The 25356-nt window shown below is 31.1% G+C and overlaps 1 protein-coding gene across 1 annotated transcript in view; it reads right to left on the reverse strand.

Annotated features, from left to right (window-relative positions):
• LOC113397744 (protein Wnt-5b-like) overlaps positions 1-25356 on the reverse strand; it is a 49496-nt gene that overhangs the window by 13371 nt on the left and 10769 nt on the right. Inside the window, exon 2 of the mRNA XM_026636215.2 lies at positions 2508-2764. Within this exon, the coding sequence (XP_026492000.1) occupies positions 2508-2764 (257 nt within the window). The remainder of the gene's footprint in view (positions 1-2507; positions 2765-25356) is intronic.

Consider the following 25356-nt stretch of genomic DNA (forward strand, 5'->3'; position numbering starts at 1 on the left):
AATATATTATATACATATAATAGTATTTAACTGACATAACTTTGTGGTTCGTCTCGGTAGATCTATGATTTTTGTTTTTGAGCTACATACGAGTACATAATATATACCTACGAATTCCATACGGGATAGATTTTTTAAATCTTGTAATCGTCAATTTTTATTGGTATATGTCACAAAATAAAGTAAATTTACTATTATTAATAAATCCGGAATCTTGATAACAATTTTTTCCGAAACATGACGCGTAATCCTCGGTATACAACGTAAATAACTTTCTTTTTTATTTCAATTTGAGATACCTAATATTTAATAAATTTTATTTATTTTTAATGATACGTTCTTATAACTATAAATATTTTATTACTTTACAAGCAAATAAGAATTTATAATTATTTATTATCATTTTAATTTAACCGTTAAATTATTATATGTATTTTAAATAAGTAAGAATATTTATTTGGATGTATACAGATTTGCCTGTGCTGTTAAAAAAAATAAACAACAACAAAGGTCTTTGCCAGAATAGTTCTTAATAAATAAAAGAATACTTTTAAAATAAAAGCGGGAAACGGTACCATAAATCAGTTTGCGTCGACTGGTGCTCGTGACGTTGCTCAGTGAAGATTTAGAGCCCTCAAGTTGAAATCTCTAGATGAAAACTTTGTTCAGATAAAACATGTATAAAAGTTTTGAAATTGAATTAATTTATAAAGATTTATATAATTATAATAGTTTTGTACTCTTTTATAAGATAATTTGTTTTAAGTGTATTGTAAAACCTATTATGTATTTTAGACGTAAATATATTAAATATAGTATTAGTAGTTTTGTCGGTTTAATTTATTAGTAAAGCTAAGCCGATTTCCGAGTCATTAGCTATTTGTGTGCTAAATTACACAAAGATTGAGAGATTGGTGTTTAGAGACCTAATAATATTTCAAATTATTAATATATAGTGTGAACACAATGTTATATTGAAATATTTCTTTCACCTGACAAAATATTAATTTGTTGATGATTTGGGGTTAATATCATGATGAGATCCTCTCCGTCGTCGCTCTCTACGCCGTTTCGTGTGTTTCTATTTCCAACTCCCACACTCCGAGCTGCTATTGAGATTTTTTTGTCAGAAAAACCTAATGATTTTGAACATACCTGACTAGGATCTAGAACTGCTGACCGTAGGGCTCTCCCAAAGAGTACCAAAGATCCCGGTTATCTACCTTCTGTCCACAGTCCCGCAAATTTCTTCGAGTAACTTTTTATTTATCGTTTTATAAATTTTAATTGTTAATTATATTTATTAAAAATTGAAAATATTTATTGAAATTGTGGTCGGACATACGGAATAACATTTTGACATTGACATTCGAATATATCAATATTTCAGTCGGTAAAATAATATTTAACGGCGCATGGTGCGCCATCTTGTATATTTGTACTGGTTGGATAAGAGTGTCAATAGTTGTTGAACGTCGCTCTAGGGAAGCGTCGCATCGATGGTAGCTGGGCGGCCATCTTGGATCGACGGTTACATTCAAGATTTCCCGCGCACCACGTATGCGACAAATCGCTAATTTCCAACATTATCTTTATTCTTTTGTAGTAGACTCAGTCATTTATGTGTGTATATAATATATTAATGAATCAATATTGATGACTATTGTGAATTTATCTGTGTAATTGATTTATTTAATTAAAAACTTTTTGATTTTGTGGACAATCGTTTGAATATACGCTGACTTATCATGAATAATCCTGATATTGGCAATAAAATGTCTATACATTAATATTTCTCATTTATGGTATACTCACATAAAATAATAAATAAATAAACGTTATAAAATAAATATACTTATTAAATATTTTCTTGCTAAGGGCACTCCTGATTTTCTTTCGAGGTACTCGATAAAGTTCATAAATAGTGTGTCAATATAGGTCAAAGGAAATTAATACAGAAAGGGAATAAGATGAAAGAGAAACAAATGTCTCGTTTATGATGTAATAAAGAGTTTTTACGAGATTTTTATTATGTTTTATTACAAACGATTGCCTTGGCCTCCGTTAACGCATGTTTATGGATACTATATCTTGTTAAGATATTAGATAAAAGTAATAAATTAATTGATTAATACAGCTTGCATACATGTGTAATTGGAAAAATTTGAGAATTATAATATAACTTTCCGACCCGACTTGAAATAAGAATAGTTCTATTTTGTAAAAAATAAATGTCAAGAATATGATCGCAGAGCTTCTTATCGGGTTCAATCTACATCATCCAGAGACACACAAACACAGCAAAAAAAGTCACCAAACGAAATCTCTGTACCAAATTTAATTCAGATCCGTTCAACCGTTCTGGCGTGTTTGAATATTATTTTGCGCATTTTTGAAAATGGTTTAGAATACATTTCTGATTAAAATCATATTTAATAGCCTTTTTTGCTAACGTAACGGTTAACAAAGGCTAGGAAAAGGTATTTGTAATAAAAAAAGGGTCTTACCAATTAATGTCAAAGGTCCGAAGACTGTATCATCTTCCGTCACAGTACAATTCCATCTTCGATTTTGGAACTGATACTGGCATTCCTTAATGCCCTTTTTCACGCCGTCACCAACAGCGGGCATATGATCTTTATGACGTCTGCAGACCCTTCTTTGCCCAGGAGTCAAGCCTCGCAACCTCGCACACATCCTGGACTTATCAGAAAAGAGATCTGTTTGGTTCGTCCATTCTTCAAACTCGAGGAGTCCCATGTTGCTGAAACAAAATTGAAAATACAAGTTTAAATTCCATACAAAATAATACGTAACAAATGTATTTATAATACATAAACCTAAATACTAGTTTGTTTATATTAGCGATTTGTTATCTTTGCGGTAAAACATTTTATCTTGAATAGTTTAGACGAAGTACACGAAAATATATGAGGTCAAATAACGGTCAGCTAGTCATTATTACGTAACTGAATTCGGAGTTGATTAAAAAATAATAGATGATACCAAGTTCAACTTTTCTTATGAATTTATTATAGTACTATTTATTGTTTTATGAAGAATACTCACTAATTAATACTTTGGGGGACAGTACACTAAACAATAGCTGAGTAATTGTTATGACGTTGATATATTTACATTGAAACACCTGAATCGTAGTCCAAGATTGTGGCATTACGGAAGTTTCATTGCTTGTGCTTATAATTCCTCGTTTTCAGTGGTGAAGGAAAATATAAGGTGTAAAATTTTGTTGGATGTAAATCTGGCACACGTGTGTGTTTGTCACCAACCCGTGTGGTTCAATAAGTTCCAACTCTTCTCAAATTAAGAGGAAGCATTAGATCAGCAGTGGGACAAAAACAGGTTACTTGTTAGTAAAGCGGCGATTAAAATTAAAATTAATTTAACGCTCTTGAAGAAAGTATCGAGTCTAGATGAACGTGGATTTTAACCAAATTCTCCTCTCGAAGGGTTCCAAATCCCAACAAGTACGACTGCAGTTTCATGGGCATAATTAGGTTTTTTTTGTAAATGTTTTAATTGAAAGTTACTTTATACCAACACTTAAAACATTGGGCCAGTGTGATGGCCAAACCTTCTCTTTGATAGGAGAGTTGTGGCCATGCAGTAGGACGTTTACGAAATGTTGCTTTACTTTTCATAGATAATAAATATTAGATATCTATATATTTTAGTTGACTGCACACCTTGGGAATGAAATGATCGCCTCCAGGCTGTTTCAAATAACTAAAATATAATAATTATTGTACATGCAAAATAAAAAAAAAAAAAAAATATCCCGCTGAGTTTCTTTCGCCGGTTCTTCTCAGGTCCGAGGTGCTAAATTCCGAACCGGTGGTAGATTTTTGACAATCAATAAGCAAGTGTAAACACTTCTATATTGAATAAAGATTTTTGATTTGATTTGATTTGATATCGTTAAGCCTATTCCTATCTGGTTATGAGCCAGTGTAACAGGCACAAGGAATGTAAAATCTTATATCCGAAGGTTGGTGGAAGGTATTTGGGTGGTTTTGACTATTTATCATCAAAGTAGTAGAGTAGGTAGTGACCCATTGGCTATTCCGCCTACTTACTTGATATTTAAAAAAAAAACAGATTGATAGTCAATATTACAAAAATAACATTAAATGCTATTATTAATTGACATTGAAAATAAATTATCCTAACATTTTTTTTAATTCTCATAAGGCTATCAGTTTACAGAAATAAAGACCATACCAGATATAAAGGGTTTTTATCGTATCGTAATTAATATAGTGAATTTAAATATCGAACTAAATTTTTTAACTAGTCCTAAAATTTAACCTATTTAAATATATTCAGTCCGTAGCAAGTTCTTGGTGTCCGTTTATCAAATAAACGTAATTACAGACCCTCTGTATAATTTGATATCGTCTCCTCTCCTAATGGTTTATAAATTATGTTATACGGACCAAGTTGTAGAAGGTAACTCGAGACTCATTAGGTACTTGTGATGTGATCAAAATTACTATCTATTTAATTCCATAGCTTAACCGTTTTAAAAGAAGAAGGTTGTCTATGCAATGAATGTGATATCTTCGAATTTAATGATTCTTTTTTTAAAATCTTTAATTAAATTTATTATTTACCGGAAAATTTCTAAAACTTTTTACTATTACTTTTATTTACTCATAACATCCAGAGGATTTAAAAACTAGCCTTATTGCCTAATTTGTAAAGAGAAACGGAAACCAGTAGACCAAAGAAATATGGAGTTAGCAAAAATAAACATAGTTTCGTTATTATAATAAATATTTTATTTTTCATACTAAATATATTATAGCACCGAAGAGTATAGTTTACGCGCCATGCAACACAAGGGAAGTAGTAAATGACGTCAGAGAGGAGCATCACGGTATGAGAGAGCGTCACTCCGTTTGCCGTCACGGCATATAGATATGTATTATATATGTTCATATAATCACTTTTGGTATTGTTTTGGTTAGATAGTATTGCAAGTACGTTTAAAACTAACTGCTAACGTCAAAATAAATTATTCATAAAAATACACTATGGTAGTGTATTCATAAAATACAAATTAATTGTTATATGTATGCACGGGTAGTCAATTTAGAATCATCTCTTATAAATCTTGACACTTATAACCTTTAGGGAAATTACTGCGTTAAATCAGAACAATAAATAATTATGAATATTTGTATGTGTTAAGTAAATGTCAAATCATTAAAAAGTTGTAAAATTGTCGATGGAAAAATTCCATTGTCTTTGATTAATATATTATATATGAAATATGCAAGAAGGCTAGGTAAGACTAGGTTTACCTAGTTTTCTGATGTCTATGCCGAATAACTCTAAAATAATATCATTAATGATGATCTTGTCCTCCTGACCGATTTCGGCTACGGGCCCATTCTCAAGGAAGTCGAGCCAACTGTGCAGGACCTATAGTGCACAAACACATTCTCTCTCTCTATTCCATCACTCGGAAAGAGTTCAGGCGTAGGACCAACGGCTCTACATGCTTTTCGATGCATAGGTGTGTACACATCCAATTTCCAGACACCGGGCTGCTACTGAGATTTTTTCTACGGAAAATCGCAATTAACAGCCCGATTTGGGGATTGAACTGAAGACCTTAAGATCGGTGGCCTTATCTAAATACTAGACTAACGACGCAGTCAGAAATAATAATTGAATATATAATTATTAAGAAGTTTAAGAAGACTAATAACTAAATCGTAATATTAAGGCAATATTTTTGGCCTTTGTCAAATGGTCCAGCAGGGATGCTAAACCATAGGATGATATTCTAATGTGTATGTTTTGCGTACGCCGGCGAAATTTCCTAGCCCAAAATCAATATAAACCTTCAATATAAACTTACGTAGGCTCTTATTCCGTACCTCTCGCTGCCGAGCGTGATAATCGCTATGATCGACAGCGAGAGATGCTGGAAAGAAATGGTCTTGTTCTTGTGAAAACGTGATGACACAGAAGGAGGCCGCGGAGCGGGAGCGTGAGAACAGTACTGCCGACCCGCTTCGCCGAAGAAGACCGGGGACAAGGCGTCTTCGTTATGGACACCTTCTCCTCCAGCCATAAGGTTTGCAATAGGGGGTCTCTGTACCCCGAGAACCCCCTAGGAATTGGAGGCCCACAGAGTTGGGCCTACTGTCAGGACGTCACGGTAGTATGCGCAAGCGATCCCGTGACGTCTCCCAAAAAGACGAAGTGGGTACCGCTGGTTTTTTAGTGAGTATTCCGACGCTTTCAGCGCCGGCCACACATACCCCCCCACAGCATGAGGGGGAAACGCGTTATGCGTTTTTGCAGCGTAAAAAAAAAGGCCCTTATTCCGTCCATACGAAGCCGGGACGGGTACTATTATATAAATATAATGTAATCAATTAAAAATAACACTTGTTTGAGTAATAAGAGTACTTGTAAACATTTAAAGATATCTTGTAAACAGTACTTTATCTTGACTTCTAAGCAAATGAATCGTTTGGAAATAATATCATGAAATAGCGTGATAACGATTCTAGGTTAATAAGAAAATAAATTATAATTAGTTTGAGTTCAATTAAAAAGTAATGACGTTATTAAATGTAAGCGCTTTTATAATTATTGAATATAAAAAAAATATATAGTTCTATGATTTAGTAGGTTTCTTATTAAATATATAAAAAGAAAAACCATGAAAAAAATTATTATTTTGAAAAAGGCATTCTATACGCCTTTAATATATGACAAAGTTTTTTATGTGATTATTATTTTTATTTTTGAACTTCAAGAACGTATATTTGTTTACGCTTTTGTAATGATTTTATTACAAACGTGTGGAAATTATATTAATAAATAATATTATTCCTCGTATTTATAAGTATTAAGAATAAGTTTTTAATGACGTGGACGGTAATTATGATTCTTAAATACATAAGAAAGTAATTAATGTAATCCACTAAACGCATATTGTATAATCGATTATTTGACTATGATATAAAAAAAAACGTTCTATGCACGAAATAATAAAATACAAATTAATAAAATTAATGTAATTTTAATGAATAAATTAACTTAAAGCAACAAATATTTTTATTTACATGACTTTTTGATATGGCAAACGATAATACAAAAAAAAAATTGATAAGTACTAGGGCCTCATAAATGATTAGTATCTTCCGTAAATTGTTACAGTGAAGTTGAATCCGTGGCTTCTTTGGCTCTTTAGCTTGATTTTCACGAAGCGTTGTCCCACACCTCCAGAAGAGATGGTAGGGTATCCCCCTGTTCCGTCGACGTAGTTATCTTTGATAAATATCGCTTTAATGTAGGCGAAGTTCTGTTGTCCTGCTTCCGGATACTCGATGATGCTTGTTCTCACGACAAGGGGAAATCCGTATTTGTATTCATTGACTTTGTAAATCACGATGTCACCGTACGAAGCTTGCCCAATAGCCAAATCATGGCTTTGGCAAGACGCAGCGGCGATGAGGCACAGAAGGAAAAATGTTGTTAAGGCGCGCATGTTGCATTCGTTCGATCGTTCAGCACTAACGTGATAATGAAGAAATGCCGTTTTATATAGAAAATATAGACAGTGTTATGCAAGAGTGAAACAAGATGTTTTATGACGTATTAAATATTTTGTTCTTAAAAATGTAACAAAAAATTACCTTATTATTAAAAGAGTTTATTTTTAAATTAAATATTAATTTTGATCATTTTGTTCTAATTGATGATCTGTCAATAAAGATGAAATATTATTAAAATATGTATATATATTTTACGAACAAAATACAGTAAATTAACATAAAAGATATACCTGATGAAAAATTATGCTGTTTTATAATTATGTAAAAAGTTTTGGTTACATCTTGCATAGCACCGTTCATCAATGTAAACATCGTGAAAAGAGTTCTCAAATCCATCACGCTGAAGACATGTCATATGACGCGGTTTACAGTGTCATATTAAACATACAAACATGTTATATATTTTCTATATAGAATGTCGAAGATCCCATGACATTGTACCTGGAAATTGTAACCGAGTATATATATAATAACAAAAGAAAATCGTACATACACATATGCACATATATGTAAATACATATATAGATCTACAATTAAACCGTTACAAGGTCGCATGTATTTGAAGTGATAATGAATCTATACCAAAATATCAAGAGCAGTTTGTTTTAGCAATGCTTACTTGAAAAAAATACTAAGCCAAAATACATACAATTTATACCAAGAAGAGCAGCGCTTTTCGGAAAAGGTTGAAGTTGATTTATATTTAGAATATCACGAGTCAAGCGTGAACTTCATGTTTAATAGGAATTTACAAGACTAGAAGTCGGATAAAATTATTAAAAACTTTAAAGTAACTTTGTATATGCATATGATGTTGACCTTTAGACACAGGAATAGGGTTTTCCTCAAAGAATCTTAGTATCTCGATAAATGTAAACATTTCGATTATATATCGCTAAATTTTGTATTACTAATACACTCGGGGATGACCTGACTCCGCAATGATATAAATTAAAAAAAAATACGTTTATATCTTATATAGAGAACTAAACCTTCGTTCAGTTGCAAAATTAAAAGAAAGATGGAAAAAAATATTGGCATTTGAAACTGTTTACAGAAAATTCCGTGACAGCTTGATAAATCTCTATTTTTAAAGATTAGTAATATGTTATTCTTTTACAAAACTTTCCTTTTATATATCGTGTCTAGTACTAGCGACCTGCCTGACATCGCAAGTGTGCATTGCGTACGGTGCGGTGCCGGTGGTACCTTGTAGCACTCGGGATACAAATATTTTTTACCTCTTTATAATATTCATTTAGATATATGACGTATCACATAATAGATTGTTTAAAGTCGCGTGTCGCGAGTTCGAATGCCGTGTTTCGTAAAATTTTCGGTTAATGCACCATAAAAATGTTCAAAAATATAAGAGAATTATTTTTTTTGTACATTTAACAATGCGATTATTTTTTATTATTTATTTAGGGACTGCGGGAAGATTAACGATTGTTTAAGATATATTTATGGCAAAGCTATCTAAGCGTTTTCGCTGTAGCAATTAAAAAACATTGTTTATCTGTGTGTTGGTAAAGTGATTGAAGTGGTCTTTGATTGCGAACATCGAGAGTGATATCAATGCTTAACACTTATTAAAGTGTTATAAGTAACTATGCGATTTTAATTACAAGGAAAGAGTAGCTTTTATGTTTCTTACCGGTTCGTCTTGGTAGATTCTACATTCCATTGGTAGGTTTAAATATACATTAATCGTGAAAGTGACGATTCTAAAGTAATTTTTACGTCTAAATTATTGAACATATTTTATATTTTGGCAACTTTCTATCAGCACACGTGTTCTCTTAGAACCTGGGTGCCTTCAAGTGTCCGTGAAGAAGCGAGGACTAGTGCAGTTCATTTTCGCTGACTGTACGGGCCGTCTTCGCGTTTGGACTCCACCACCACTTACCACCAAGTGGAGTGCAGACATACGCCAATCCGGATTGTATAAAAAAAAAGTATGGTTACTATAATATTATCGCTAAATGACGTTGAAAGTATTATTTAATAATAATTATTATTATTCTTAATTTTCTACCTTAAAATGTATGTCTTACCTTATATTATAATAATAATAATAAATAAAAAATATTTATTTAATTCTACATTTTGTATAATAAAGATTATTATACAACAATATATACAACAAGTATAAATAAAATTAATTTTTAACTATATTTCTAAGATTCTTTTTAAACTGATGTTGTTTCGTTTTGTCGTGGCTTATATGGGCCCCTTTCGGGTAAAAGCCTCCTCCAAGGATTTCCATCGTTCTTTGTGTCTAGCCAAGGTTATCCAATTTTATCACTGTATGTAACATAAGGTAAGGATTGGATAACCTTACCATATACTAAAACTTACGTAGCCCGCCAAAGCCAGAATAAAAAAGAAAAGCTCTATATTTTAGGGATAATTCCTAATAAATATATTGTGATCGTTTTCGAATAATTAATGCGTATTTATTTATTCACATTATTTGAGCTTTATCGCATTTTTCTGAGAAACGTGTCGTACTACACGAAAATTGCTTTAAACAAAAAATGTCCATCGTCTCAAGACCTTCTACTTTTGTTCCAAACACTTTCCTCTAAGATCAGTATTTTTGACAATAAACGTGAAAACCATAAACCATTTTCCTAAATCTGACCTCGTAAACGAAATATTTCGACTATCATATTCGTTTATTAATATAAATCGTATAAATCATTATTTTTTCTATAAATTAATAATTATTTATTAATTAATTTATTAAACATAATTCGTAAACAATTCGAAATATGAATACAAAAATTCAGGTCAAACGGTTTTGGCTTAACAATAGTTTATGCGGCCAGTATTCCAATTTGTTGGTTCTATTGATATATTTAGTCAGCGAAAGAGATTCTAAATGATAAATTATAGAGTACTAGTTATCACTTCTCTCACGTTTTCGGCGTGATCCTCAACTATTAGGCTTAAAAAGCCTATAAATTACTTTTGAGCTCAAGCTTGCTTCGTACCAATTATCATCAAATTGTGTTAAGCGGTTAAGCTGTGAAAGAGCAACAGACAGAGTTACTTTCGAATTTATAATATTAGTAGAGAAGTATAGATTATAAGTCAATATATGTGTATTATATGTGTAACTATAAAAGACAATGGCCTGTAGTGATAAAGGCGAAATAAACCGCTTTTCCTCAATGATGTCAACGCTAAAGATAGATCTCTATTGAAGGTGACTCTTTCATCGGGTTTCGTCACCGCTCATGAATCTTAGAATTACATTTGTTTTCTTATAATGGAGATCTAAGGTAATATCAAAATAATATACAATTATTAGATGTTTATACGACTACAAAACACAGTATATATATGATATAAATAAATAGAATTAAAGTAATAGGTTAATTTATGTGAGGAATAGTCGAAGTTGGTTCGGAATAGAATCGCGAACGCATCGTTCTGTTATAACGTAGTCGGTTTGGCCCCCAGGTCAGATTTATCATCGGTTGCATCTACCATCCGACGGTACTCTTATGCTAGTTTCGAGTAACTAGCTTTGCCTTCTTTTTCCGTGTTTAAAAAGGAATACCGAATTTTTCTTAGTATTTACATAACTTATATAAAGTATCTTTATTAAAAAAACCGATCAAGTGCGAGTTAGACTCGCGCACGAAGGGTTCCGTACCATTGACTATCTAAACAAGGTAGATACACGCAATTATTGTTATCGAGCAAAAATAGGCAAAGAATGCCGTGTTTTGTATGGAAACCTGTTATTCTTTATCAGAAAGTTTATCTGCCAACAATGCATGGAATCACAAATTGTTGGATCTCACACGGAAATTATATTCCATTGTTTATTTTTAAAAAGTAACGACTGAGTTTTACCGATTACGTTTAAATAGTTTAGGCATTTATACAATATTGTATTTAATCATTAATATTTATATAGATTCATGGTATATAGGAAGAAGGATGTTAGGTATTTCAATACATCCTTATTTAAAGAATAAATAACCGCAAATTCCTTATCAAACTTCCGAAATGAACATGCTTTTGTTACAATAATTTCCTCTACATATACGAATTGTTAATGTTAATCGAAAATTCGATTCATATCTTTGACCTTACGCGACCTTACCGAATATGTTTTAACATTGGAATGTTCATACTCAAACTTAAGCGCGTCTTTCAAGGATGTAATTTCGGAAATTATAGAAAAAGTGGAAATTAACCGAAACACGAAAGTCCAAATAGGATGTTTATAGGCTTCGTTTATGTTTTCTGAATACTTTTATTGTAATCGAACAGCTTTGAAGAAATTCAATGAAAGTCAAGTTCAATGTAAAAAATGACGGCTGTTTTTAAACTTTGTTAAGTTTTAGCATTAATTGATTATTATTGTTGTATCGGTGTTCATGAAAAAATTTAATATAAAATAATCAGTTGCCCTCTTTTCATTATTCAGTTAACAACAACAACAATAATACCGTCACGATAACAATGGAGATAATAACAAACAAGCGAAAATTAGAATCGGGACGATATATTCGACCTAACGTCAAATATATTCAACATATGATAAACTTAAGCACGGCATATAGCGAATATCTTTTAAATAGAACAAGTGATACTTAAAATAAATTAATCAGGCAATTGATAAAGTATAATTCATTTATTTTAATATTTTCTTGCGAATTGAGTATCCGAATTTATTTGAGCTAGACCACCCTTAATATTGTATCTTGAATTTGGATTAATAGAGTACACTTCTACTTCAAACTTGTATCCTCTCAGTATTGATGGACTCTTAAGTCCAATCGTAACAGTTTTATCACCAAGTCCCCCACTCTCGATGTAAGCTTCACCATCTTTATATTCTCTTAGATCTGTCACAAATACAGCGTTGATAACTTCACTTTCAGGCGCTTTGACGATAATATCATCAGTTCTCTTCCATAACGCTGGATCAGCTTCTTTAATTTCACTTAAAATCTTCGTTGAATGTGGTGATATAGATCCCAGGCGGATGTCATTTGATATCACTAACGCTATATTTATAAGAAATAGTATTGATACTTTTAACATTTTGATGAATGATAATGATTGCAACGAATGTGATGTTCAAATGATGATTCCAGAAGAATCGATCTCTTTTATAGCCATGGAAGATTTGTTTGTATGAGATCATTCTGTTATTGACGGTACGCTAATATGTATGTTTTTGATGTTATTATTACGACAGGTAAAAATAAAATATATGAAACTTACAAATAACGTAAACATTAAACCGTGTTAATTTTAAACCGTGACATTGCTCATGTATTTAAATTGAAGATTATTTAAAAAATTGAGAAAAGAAATATTTTTTGTATATGTTTATGTAGTTTCTTTGCAGGAGTACTTAATATTTATAAAATGTACAGCTTAATATAGTTCAAAAAATTATTAAATGTGTCTAAGGGGCGCCTCGCTATCAGTTTCTTCAGAAGAAAAAAATCCGAAACTTATAAACACTAAGGATTTCTTTAATAAGTGCTACAGATGTTTATTACTTTAAATTTTTTCTTATTATTATTTTCAGCCTACAACAAAAAATATTACGCCTTTTATTATGCTTCGAGTAACTTCAGCTATCAGCTGATGTGGTATTATAATCAAAAACTATACGAACCCTGTAACTTCAATAAGCTTCATTTTCAGAAATTATTTTCTATTACCAGAGAATCACAACCTAAACCTACATACAGTGTTCACAAATTATATATAATGAGATCTAGGCCTATGTCGACAAATACGTGTTATGGATTTTTTATATATATTAACACAAGGAATCATTCATAGAATAAAACAATTTCACGAGTATCTGTTAATTCCTTGTGTAACGAACCTTTTGCTTCGATAGTTTGATCTTCAGCATTAGTTTCAACAACATTGTCATTTAAAGACGTATTAAATATGTCTACGATTTTGATTGTAACTTTAATATCGTTAATAGTCCAAGCCAGCAGCCATGATTTGCTGCTCGGATATCCGGATACAGCTTCAAAGATAATTTACAGTAAAGTACATCAAGAAAATCCAGCAATATGGGTGAGATCGGAAACTTTATCGGTGAACTGCACGAAAAACGAAGTCATTAATGCCATCAAAATATTAGATTTGAGGGAGGACAAATGGGGGGAAGCGTATATAAAGGGAGGGGGTATTGGACAGAGGTTTGTGAAAATCGAATTAAATAGTCCAAGCATATTCCGCGGCTACAATTTCTTTGTTGAAATTTACGCGATACAGACTAATAACTTTATATATAACCATGGAAAGTGACAGCGGGATATGTTTTGAAAGTAATTATGAATAAATTTGATAATAGTGTTTGTAATAGTGTTCTTTTTTTAAATAAATGAGACACTAAAGGGTATGTGTAATTTTATTTATGACTAGCTGTGCCCGCGACTTCGTGCGCGTTGTTTGAATTTAAGTTATTTGGATAAATATATATAGATATATTATATATAGATATATATACAGATATAGATATATACTATATATATATATAGAATAAAAATAAAATCACGCTACAATATATTCTAAAATAAAAAGCCTAATAAAGTAGCCTAAGTTACTCCTTATTACATCCGCTATCTGCCAGTGAAAGTCCCGTCGAAATCGGTTCAGCCGTTCCAGAGATTAGCCGGAACAAACACCACGGACAGATAGACAGACAAAAATTGTAAAAAATGTTATTTAGGTATATGTACCGTGTATATACATACATATGCGTTTAGTGAAACACGGTTATTTTAATATTACAAACAGACACTCCAATTTTATTATATGTATAGATGAAATCTCTTTTAAATTTAGAGAACATATAATAAATAATAGCTACTAGTATGCGCTTACGTATAAGATTACATTTTTGGAATTTAAGTAATTATGGATAACCAGCTAGAATTTCGTTTATTGTTTTGTACATTTGCTTTAAATAGATTGTAGCTCTTTGTACAAATCCGCCTGGGTAGGTCCTAAATCAAATCAAATTCCTTTATTCAATATAGAAGCATTACACTTATTTATCAATTGTAAAATTAAAGCCTAACAAATTACCCTGGCCTGATATTCAAACGCTCTACGCACTCATCAGTCGAACAGCAATACTTAGTATTACTGTGTTCCGATTTAAAGGTTGAGCACAAGGGACATACCATCTTAGTTCCCATGCATGGTGCATTGGCGATATAAGTAATTGGTACTATTTCTTAAAACGTGGTGGTGAACACTTAAACAGTTGGCCTTTGCCTCACTATATCATTAAAAAATCTAATACATTTCATCATCCTCCTGCCCTTATCCCAATTTTACTTGGGGTCGGCGCAGCATGTCTTCTTCTTCCATACTTCTCTGTCGGACGTCATCTCACTAGTAACATTCTTTCTAACCATATCGTCTTTCACACAATCCATCCATCGTTTCTTGGGTCTTCCCCTACCTCTATATCCATCCACATCCATTTTCAAAACCTTTCTCACAACATGGTCCTCATTCCTCCGCATAACATGCCCATACCAAGACAGCCGGTTTCCAGATAGCTTCTCGGTTACCGGTGTCACTTTCAAACAAAAAATCTAATACATTTATTTACACTAAATTGGAGGCGGTACTTCACTGGTCTATTAGCTTACAAAACAGTAAATCCCGAGGTTTCTGCACGTGCACAGTTAGAAAATCTCCCCGGAGATCACTGTATCGAAATCAACTAACAAAAAAAAAACGGGAAATAATCACAAAATCAATAAAAAAATATATTATTATATATATATATTATTGATTTTTAAGAAATCATGTCTCGAACTGACGTCATGTACACCTCCGATAAGAAGTCACGCAGATTTGTGTTCTGGCGCCTATTATCTTTTAATTGGAATTTACTTGTTAAAGAATTCGTTGAATTGTTCAGACAATTTTAAGGGAAGCGAAATAAGACCTTTTCGTTTCATGTCATTTGTTAACTTAGCAACTTATGTTTAAGTTACTAAATTATTACTTTTAGTACAAGTTATATTCATGGGTTTATACTTTATAGTATACAACTAATGTTTAAAATATATATATAAATAATGTTGCTATCGTAAATATCGTGCTATTTTTTTTTAATACTAATAGTTTTAGACAATTTGTTTCATATTTTGTACATTGACTAGATATATTTATATATAGCGCCGTAGATCCTGAGGTCCTCAAAATCTAGATTGGGCTGATAATTATTGGATTTTTCTGTGGAAAAATTCTCATTAACAGTCTCGAAAGTTGAAAGTTTGTACACTTCCGTACCTCGGAAAGAACGTAAACCAGTAGGTCCTGGACCTGAACTCTTTCCGGTTCTGTCGGATTATGAGAGTGCATCTGTTTTTTAGATACACACATGACTACTGTAATATGTACCGCGCAGAAAGCATGTCTTCCTCTAAGTCTCGTAGCCAATTTCGCTTTAACAAAAAATCAATAAATCTTCATAGAAAATCGTAAGTCACGATCCCGCTCAACGTGGTCGTTTTATGTATCATCTGAGTTACTCATACCTTTGAAATGATATAAATTTGACTTATTTACTTCCCTATTTACCTTACAAACTACGCAACATCGTTGACGCGAAGTCAACAATAAAGTCTTTACATATATTTCATGTTGTATATAAAACATTTGACTCTTTACAATGAGTAATAATGAGGAAAATGACTTCAACGTGTGACGTAGCAATACCAACAATGTTATTAACGCTCCATTTAAATGTCCTTGTATAAGGAACGAATGGGCGGCAAATCAAATCATACTCGACTTGTGTAGACAAAAAAACAAAATTTTTAAAAAGTTTAGTTTCAGATATTTTTACGTTTTATATATGAATTTAAAAAAAGTGGCAAAGGCTGCTTGCATTCTTCCACGGAAAAAAACCATAAATAATTATTTTGTATTTGTATCTCCTTAACATAAAAATAGAAGAAAATATTTAATTTAGTCTTTATTTTCATTTAAATGTTCCACGTTAAATGTATTCGACAAAAAAAATCTCAGATTTTATTGAATAATTATAGAACTTTACGTAAAAGTTCCTTAAGATGTACAACCCAGACATTTGAGTTTGTTTGAAGAACAACCTAACTTTCACATTTATAATATTAATAATGTCGATTTATTCAAATAAAAAAGGATCAGGTGTTAATATACTTTAATAATCATTGCAATATAACAATTAAACATATCCAGACCTTACCGACAGTTACAACAAAGACTATTCAAACAATAATTGGCACATCACAAGAGTTTTAAACACGACACATATTAAGCGTAAATGTCAATCTGGAAATTCAGACCGGAACCTCTTTCACTCTTCAATTTGATATTTGCAAAGGAAAATCCTACGCCTCCTCTCGTAATCGATGGTTCAGCCAAACCGCTATCCAGGTCCCTGATAGCTATACCCTTTATCTTCTGATCGTTGACTGGATATTCGAAATACACTTCTTGTTCCCGTTTGATCAGTGGTATTGCTTGTGCCGATACTACTTGCTCGTGAACTTTCCTAACAACACCATTATAATCATTTATTTGGCCAACTATGACACTTTTCGATGTCACGATCGTAACGAACGCACAAAGTACGAATATTCTTAGAAACATCTTGATCGGACGACTTGATTTGATGTTGTAGCGTGTTTATGTGTCACAAGATCGGCGTGTTAGAGGGAGAGAGAGGTAGTGTGCGAGTGAAGGAGGCCATATTATGAATAAGGTGTAGTTTTACGAAATGTGATATGGCTACATGGCGACAATTCTTTTTTTTTTTTTTTAATTATAATCGGTTAATGAGTGAAGTATAATTAATTACTATTATAAATTATTTGATTGTGTGATTATTTTGTATGGATATTATTTGCTAGGCGCTCATTTTGCTACGAAATTTAATTGATTTTGACTACTCTAACAAAATTAAAATCGCAATACAATAGTCGTATTACCTGAGTTAAATTTAACAACTTATACATAGTTTGAATTTAGTTTTAGGTATCCTTGCGATGTTTTATTACACCTCCGAGAACTGCATTTACGAGTACATTAAAACTCATGAAAAATCCTTAAATTCCTTTATTTACAATTTAAGCTAATCCAACCGATTTTAATTTTATATTTCAACATTTTCTACCGTTCCAGTATCCACAACTGATTTACACTAAAGGCCAAATACAAGTTACACAGATTAAATATGTACATTTGATATTTATAACACATTAGATATACTTATCCTAATTAAGATAATCTCGTGATCACTCTGAAAACATGAAATCAAGTTTTATTTATACTGAATGATAACAATAGAGTAAAGACACTTGACAGTGATTAAAAAAATATCATAAAATGTCTTAACTATTTGTAAATTGCAATTTTCTGTTGAAATAATATCAATAATGGTAGGTATTATTATAACGAAAAGGAGCATATCTGCCTCATCCTGTTCATATCTCAAGTACTAGTGATGTTACATTTATAGTTTAGACTATAACACTCACTCAGTCAGCTATTTTACAAGATTTAATAAAATGTATAAGTTAGCAAATATTAAAGATACCCCAAAGGCACGAAGAAAATGTTTCTAGATCTGTTTAATTTATATTATTGCCTTTTGCCTGTTATTACACTGACTCACTGACCCTGCAAACCGGAACACAACAATACCGAGTACTGCTGTTTGGCGGTAGAATATTTGTTAAGTGGGTGGTACCTACCCAGACGGGCTTGCACCAAGCAACTAGCAACAAAGAAAAAGTTGTAATATTCTGATATCCATCAATATCAATTTGAGCGAAGTCTGAGTCTACAATTACCCAACATTGATAGTAAACATACTACATATATTTAGCGCCATGTACACCAACCTCAATATGTTAATACACATTACCTTATCAACGAGGTCGGGGCCTGGACAGAGGTCAGTATCTGAGCCATTTGCCAAATTAACCGAATATCGCCTCTACTCCCTTGAGATAAGCATCATTGGACATTTAATTTGTGTAATGCACTCCCAAACCAACGTTTGACTTTGTAAAGACTGGCTTTTCCTCGTTGTTTGTACTTAAATTACTTGATTAATCTCAATACGTAGTCAAAATATTGTAATTTAATATAAAAATGTCCATTTACATAAATTTATTAAATTAAATTATTTTGGTAACTAGATTTTTATCAAGGCTAAAATCGTATAAACATATATGATATGTACATAATTATATATATACAATACAACACTTTGATATTATTGAGACTTAACTCTTCGCCAAATTAAATTCGAATCCTATACAAAATTTAAAACGTCATATAATTTTATGAATACGCTTATATTTTAATAAAATAAAACAGTGGCACAATTAATTACTAATTTTTTTACATATGTAGATATAAGTATTGTGTGTACGTGTGCATGTGTGGGTGTACCTACAAAGTTTATAAATATGCCGTATTGACACACATTATGTCAGTATTATAAATGAGGACATGCAATTTGGATCAAAACAATAACAAAACGCATTATCTATACACAGATGTATACAATCAGATACAAAAAAAAAACACTTTTAAATGAACTACGAGTATGTTTCACGTAATAGTAATAATACTATCTTTAATTACTAAATCATTACCAATAATATGCAATATATATTTATTTTAAAGATTACTTTGTACTTGAGATTAAATTAATGTTGCCAGATCTAAAAAAGATACGAACACGTTAACGCGTTAAGTATGGTAATATTGTTATCTATTATGTCCTCTTATCACAATGAAGAGTAACTTGTTTAAATTTTCATTATTTGTAAGAAATACCTAACTTTATCTAAAGAAAATATTAACACTTAATTTAATTTATCGTTAAACTGCTCGAAACACAATATACTACAAAGTGTAAATACATTAAATTGATTTTAGAAACGATTTTCACTTCATAATAGTAATATTTTTTACCAAACCTATATTTTCAGATTGTCTTATCTCTCTAAAAGTGTCGTGCGTGCCTTTTCTATGATTTAGATTCATGTTATTTTACTGCTTATTTTAATTATGAGCAGGATCACAATCTTATTATTAAGTCTATTGACGGCAATACAATATTCATATAAAAGTTTAATGAACTCTGCGATGATGACTTTTTCGTTAGCTTGGAATGTTTGCGATTAACTGGACTTAATTTTTTAGGTTATATTTCGTATTTATAATACTGACCATCGAGTGTAGAGGGTAAGTGAAGTATCTTTGTGTATAAAAAGTGTTCCTATAAATAGATGTCATTTATGTAGATGGCGCAGTTGGAGATATGTCAAATTTAAAGGAACACGGTCCTAAAAAAATCTTGAATTTTTGAAAATTTACAATAAATTTAAAACAATTACTGTTACATGTTCTTTAAAATAATTGTCTCCTAAAATTTTATTTCATAAATATTTAGGTTATACTTATCTAAATATTAAAACAGACTTAACTTCCTCCGTCAAAAAATTACCGTTAATTTTCAGCGCTTTCACTACTCTGTTGAAAGTTATTACGAATATTTTTTGCTTGTATAAGAGATAAGTCTTAGCATATTTCACTTTAACGATAACTGTTTATTTCAGGTAATAGTGTATTATCATAACCTTAGATTATTTATATTTTCTAGATAGAGATAGATAGATAATGTTGCACTACAAAAGAAGTAAAAGGAACAAGCTTTAGTATCGTGGTATGCGTGAGAGCTACGCTCGTCACTCGCCATTTGTCATAGTACTTTACTAGTGTGCGTGTACTTAGTAGCCAACAGCTGGTTACTATTTTTTTCGACGCGCTCTTAATTTTGACAGTTTATCTAGACGAATAAATAATCAAACTCATTAGCGTCATTGCATGTTTGGAAACTTAATTTAATTAATTTCGATATTTTTCCTGTAATAAACTCACGTCAGACAATTCTGCTTACTTCTAAACTCCATAATGTAAACAATTTAATAGACAACATTTTAGGTTATATTCTGACTGAAATTAGATTTTCAATTCATCCACCTCTGCATTTTTCTAATAAAAGCTATCAATTACTTTTATCTATAATAATGTTATTATTTAATATTATCAGATAAAAAGATATTTCTATCATGCGATTATCATCTATGGCAAACATCTATCCATCTTATCGAAACTTATCAGTCACGAATTTTCACACTTTTGATATAAACGTGACAATGTCATACTTTCAAAATATAATAATTAACATAAAATACTAAAAAAAGGCCAAATACAAGTTACACAGATTAAATACATACGAATAATAATAAATCTGACAGTATAATGGCGGGAAATAGTGACGTTCTTTTATTTTTTTTTCTCTTTATTTTTAAAGTGAATTCTGAAAGTGTTTACGAAGGTGAGAGATTAATCAATGACAAGTTAATCCACAAAAGTGAGCATGTTAAAATGCCTTTTTTGTCTGTTCGGACGGAAGATGTAGCTTTTCCAAAATATTATGAAGACAGGGATAATATCATTACAGCGATAAACATTATAGATAATTCTGACGAAGGAGGTTCAGCTGAAATCGATTTGGGAGGTGTTGGACTGACATACGCTAATGTGCATTTACGAAGTGCTTTATGGGGTGGCTTTAATTTTACTATAGAAATATATGGTGTTAAATTTAAATAAAGTAACTTTATATAAATTTAAATTATATCATATAACTATAACAGAACACATATAATTGTTCTTGTGTATATTGCAACTGCAAATGCACTTATTTGATAAGACTATATTTGATATAGAACTGTTTACGTTTTAAAGTGATAAGTTTTCTGTACAGTATATTATTGAAATATATATAAGGTCCGTATTGTAAGACATATAATTGTTTACACTTATACAGGTTGACTAAAACATTTAAAGGCTAATAATAAAACTGTGTTTGGTTTTATTTCATCAACGTCATTATTTACAACGTACTTTTGCAGAACGTTCATAGTTTAATTACGACATTAACATACTTATTTTATATTGCAGGCAGTTAAACATTATATTATTAGAAATTATTATAGAGTATTTTATAATGTAATGAAAGTAATAAAACCTAGTATTTTTAAATCTTAATAATCTTAATTATGTATATAATATTAAAAACGCCTATTACATTTTTATAGCAAATAAATTCACACTATATTAATTGCAATTAAAAGAAAATTGCAAATACATAATAAGTACTTAATACATTTATAATAGGCTATTTGACAACGCGAAAAATAAAGTGTCAATTATTGTAATCAGTATATGAGTTTAAAAATGGTTATTTATCAACGAAAGTTGAAAATAATAATTAATTTATTCAAAAATCCATAAATAAAAATGCATTTTTTTAACCGTTTGTCACGTGACACAAAACGCTCCTGATTGGTCGGGCGATAATGACGTCACTTGCTGTGACGTGGATTATATGTGCCACAGAATAAAATACAGGCAAGTGACGTCACCGACCCCATTGCAGCGCCATATTTTCAATGTCGCGTTTTCGCGCGCTATTTAAATATGGAATTTTTATTTTGATATTTTTCAGCAGGGTTCCTTAACCTCTACTAAATAATATAAAATGGATTTTAAAAACTAATCAAATAACCTATTGTATATCGTCCGTGGAAAGAAGTAGAAGAAAGGTTAAAGCGCCAAAATGGTACTTATGGAGTTTTATTTTTAAACCAAACCTTTTGCGAGAAACTGGACTATTTACCTACCTACTAAAAAGTTTCAAAATACATTAGGATGAAAGTAATCCTTACCTTACGACGTACGACATACATATAATATTGAATCGTGTATTCTGACGTATAATAGCTAGTGTCATAAGTTCAATAAAAAGTATACTAAAATAATAAATATAAATATTATTGGATCGGAATGGAATTGGGCCTCTAAAGTATTTTATTTATCGCCCCAAGAAGTTGAGAGCACTTGAATGGTGTGTTGCTTTTTTATTTCAAATATTTATTAAGAGTAGCTAACACCTAAAGTTGAATGAATGAACGGATGAATCAAAATTTTAGTACAAGACATAGCTACGCCCAATGCTTACCGCGAGAAAACAAATAACAAAAAATTCATTATAAGAATATTGAAGTTGAATTAAATTTATCTGAAATAAACCGGAGAGATTAACAGAATGCTTAAACTAGTACACGAAAAAGCTAATATTTTTTACAAAATATAAATAAGACAAGCCTGTCTGGTCAAAACTGAATTAAATCAACAGTAACAATAATATATATCAATTCATTCGTAACCGTCTTATTAACAGCTCTATATAATTCCATTTCAAGCGGTGAGTAGAACAGCCCATTACAATAGTAGAGTTTTTCTAATGAAGGCCTTACAAAGGGTGGGAGCCGGTTTGGCTTTTTGATTAGTTCAAAAGCTTTAATTTGTTGAGAAAAGGATATAAATAACCTCATTCGAATTGAATTGTTGTGTTTCTCTTGTATTAAGATAAGATGCGGTAAAAATTAAATACTAATGAAAGAATAGTGTAATGTTTTTGATGTAACAGTTCTTTAGCGTATTATGAAAAACATAACGAGAGTGAGTTTATATAATGAGGTGACATGAAGAGTACACGATGACTACTTGCTGGCATAGCTTCAAGTTTGTTCTTCTTGCAAGCCCGTCTGAATAGGCGCCACCTATTAAATTTGTGTTATTTACGAGTATAAGCTGCTCAATCATATCAAAAATCAGAGATTCGGGAGCCGGATGTAACGGCAAAAATGCCAACTTAAACTGGCTGACTACCGTTTGTGACGTCACACTCCTGTATGCATAATTAAGAATATTAAATAACATATAAATACATTTTATTTAGTCTTTTTAATTATTTTTGTTTTTAATAGTTATTATTGATCGTTTTTTTTTACTATTCTAGCGGCAAGATACGATGGCCGTTTTGACACATTAAAAAAGTGATGTGAAATGTAAATTTATTATCGATATAATATATTCAAATCTTTGTTTTTTGCAAGTAATTTAATTCAAGTTTTTGTTGCAAGTAGTATCTGATTAAAAAGGTTTAATAAAAAAAATATAAAATAAGTTTAAGTAATATATTCGAACGAAATCAATTTAAATCAAAAATTTGAATTAGAATGAATTATAAAAACGTTCTGTTGCCTGTTCTGAATACTAATATTATTTCTATTATCATTTTCTACAATAAACATATATAAATAAAATAAAATAATTTAAATAATTTATAAAATAGATAAAATATTTACTGTCAACATAAATATAACACCGACTACGAGGTCGAGTGTGAGAGTGTGACGTACACGTTTACGCAAAAAAATAAATAAAAAAGTTATCTTCGCGGTACCCTAATATTTGTAGTTTAGAAATCACATTCGATAAATTTTATGACTAACTGCAAGTCACTATTGACAATAAAGAACAACAATTTGCTCCTTTGATGTAATTATTTATTAAATACGAAACTTCATGAGCGGGCAAACGTCAAAACGGCCATCATAGCGTGCCGCTACGTCCAAGATTTATTGCTTCACCTTTAGAGAAGGATCATTCAAACGATAATCTGTCTTCTTCTTTCAAATGACTATTCGATTATGATAGAAAGAGAGAAATCAGTATTTTAATGTACACCTGCTAAGCGATTTATATTTCCATTCCTCACGCTTTTTGATTTTTTACAGTAATCAGGTTTGTTTTTAATTTTGATTTTTTAGTTGTAATTATGTATTTACCTTAAACTCTTGGCTGATACTGATATTTCCATGGTAGAAAACACCTGTTACTATATATTGGCTCAAACCGCGTCTTAAGCCCTGGACCCTCTATATAGTCTTGTAACCTAGCTAATTTTTGTCTTTTGAATTATAAAAACACTTTTTTGTTTCTCGCGACCTAATTTATGTCCCATGGTTATTATTATTCTTTATTTAGTTCCCAGGGGTAATTAATGTCAAATCCTTCAGTAGTTTTGTCGTAATTAGGTAACAAACGGCAAGCAAGTATAGATTTAACACAATATAAAAATATGTAAGATTTATCTGGTGGTAGAGCAAGATTATTACTTAGTGCTGTTGTCCTGGTTTGAAGGATGAGTGAGCTAGTGTAACGACAGGCACAAGGGCCACTATCTTAGCTGCTAAAGCTGATGGCGCATTGGCGATGGTCGGAATGGTTAATATTTCTTACTAGTATATCTATATTACTATTTATTTCAAAAAGAAGTAAACGCCATATTGTAAAACATCTATATGTTATCTATATAAAATATCTATCTATTATATTGTTTCTTGCTAACAATAATAAACTTGCTACCAACACAACACACATCTTACCGTGTGTGTGTTTTATCTATTGTTTTATCAGTTAAGTGTTTTGATTTAAATTGCTACTAAACATAATTTTCATAAAACGAAAGATTATTATGTTAAACTTAGCCCTCAATAATTACATATATTTATTTTATACATATGTAATGACAGACACAAGTCGCTATGCATTCAAGTAATAAGAAGTACAAAGCACGTATGTAAAGAACTGCTACGCGTTTGTCCTCTTGCTAGGCTGGAAATTGACTTTGTGATAGGGACTCGAGCCCCGTTTGGGTAGTAACCACTTATCAAATATTCTACCTTTAAAGAGAAATACCATCCTACTCTGGTAGCAATTCGTATTGAAGGAAAAGTGTACAAAGATC

The sequence above is a fragment of the Vanessa tameamea genome, chromosome 23, assembly GCF_037043105.1.
Source record: "Vanessa tameamea isolate UH-Manoa-2023 chromosome 23, ilVanTame1 primary haplotype, whole genome shotgun sequence".
Classification (NCBI taxonomy): domain Eukaryota; kingdom Metazoa; phylum Arthropoda; class Insecta; order Lepidoptera; family Nymphalidae; genus Vanessa; species Vanessa tameamea.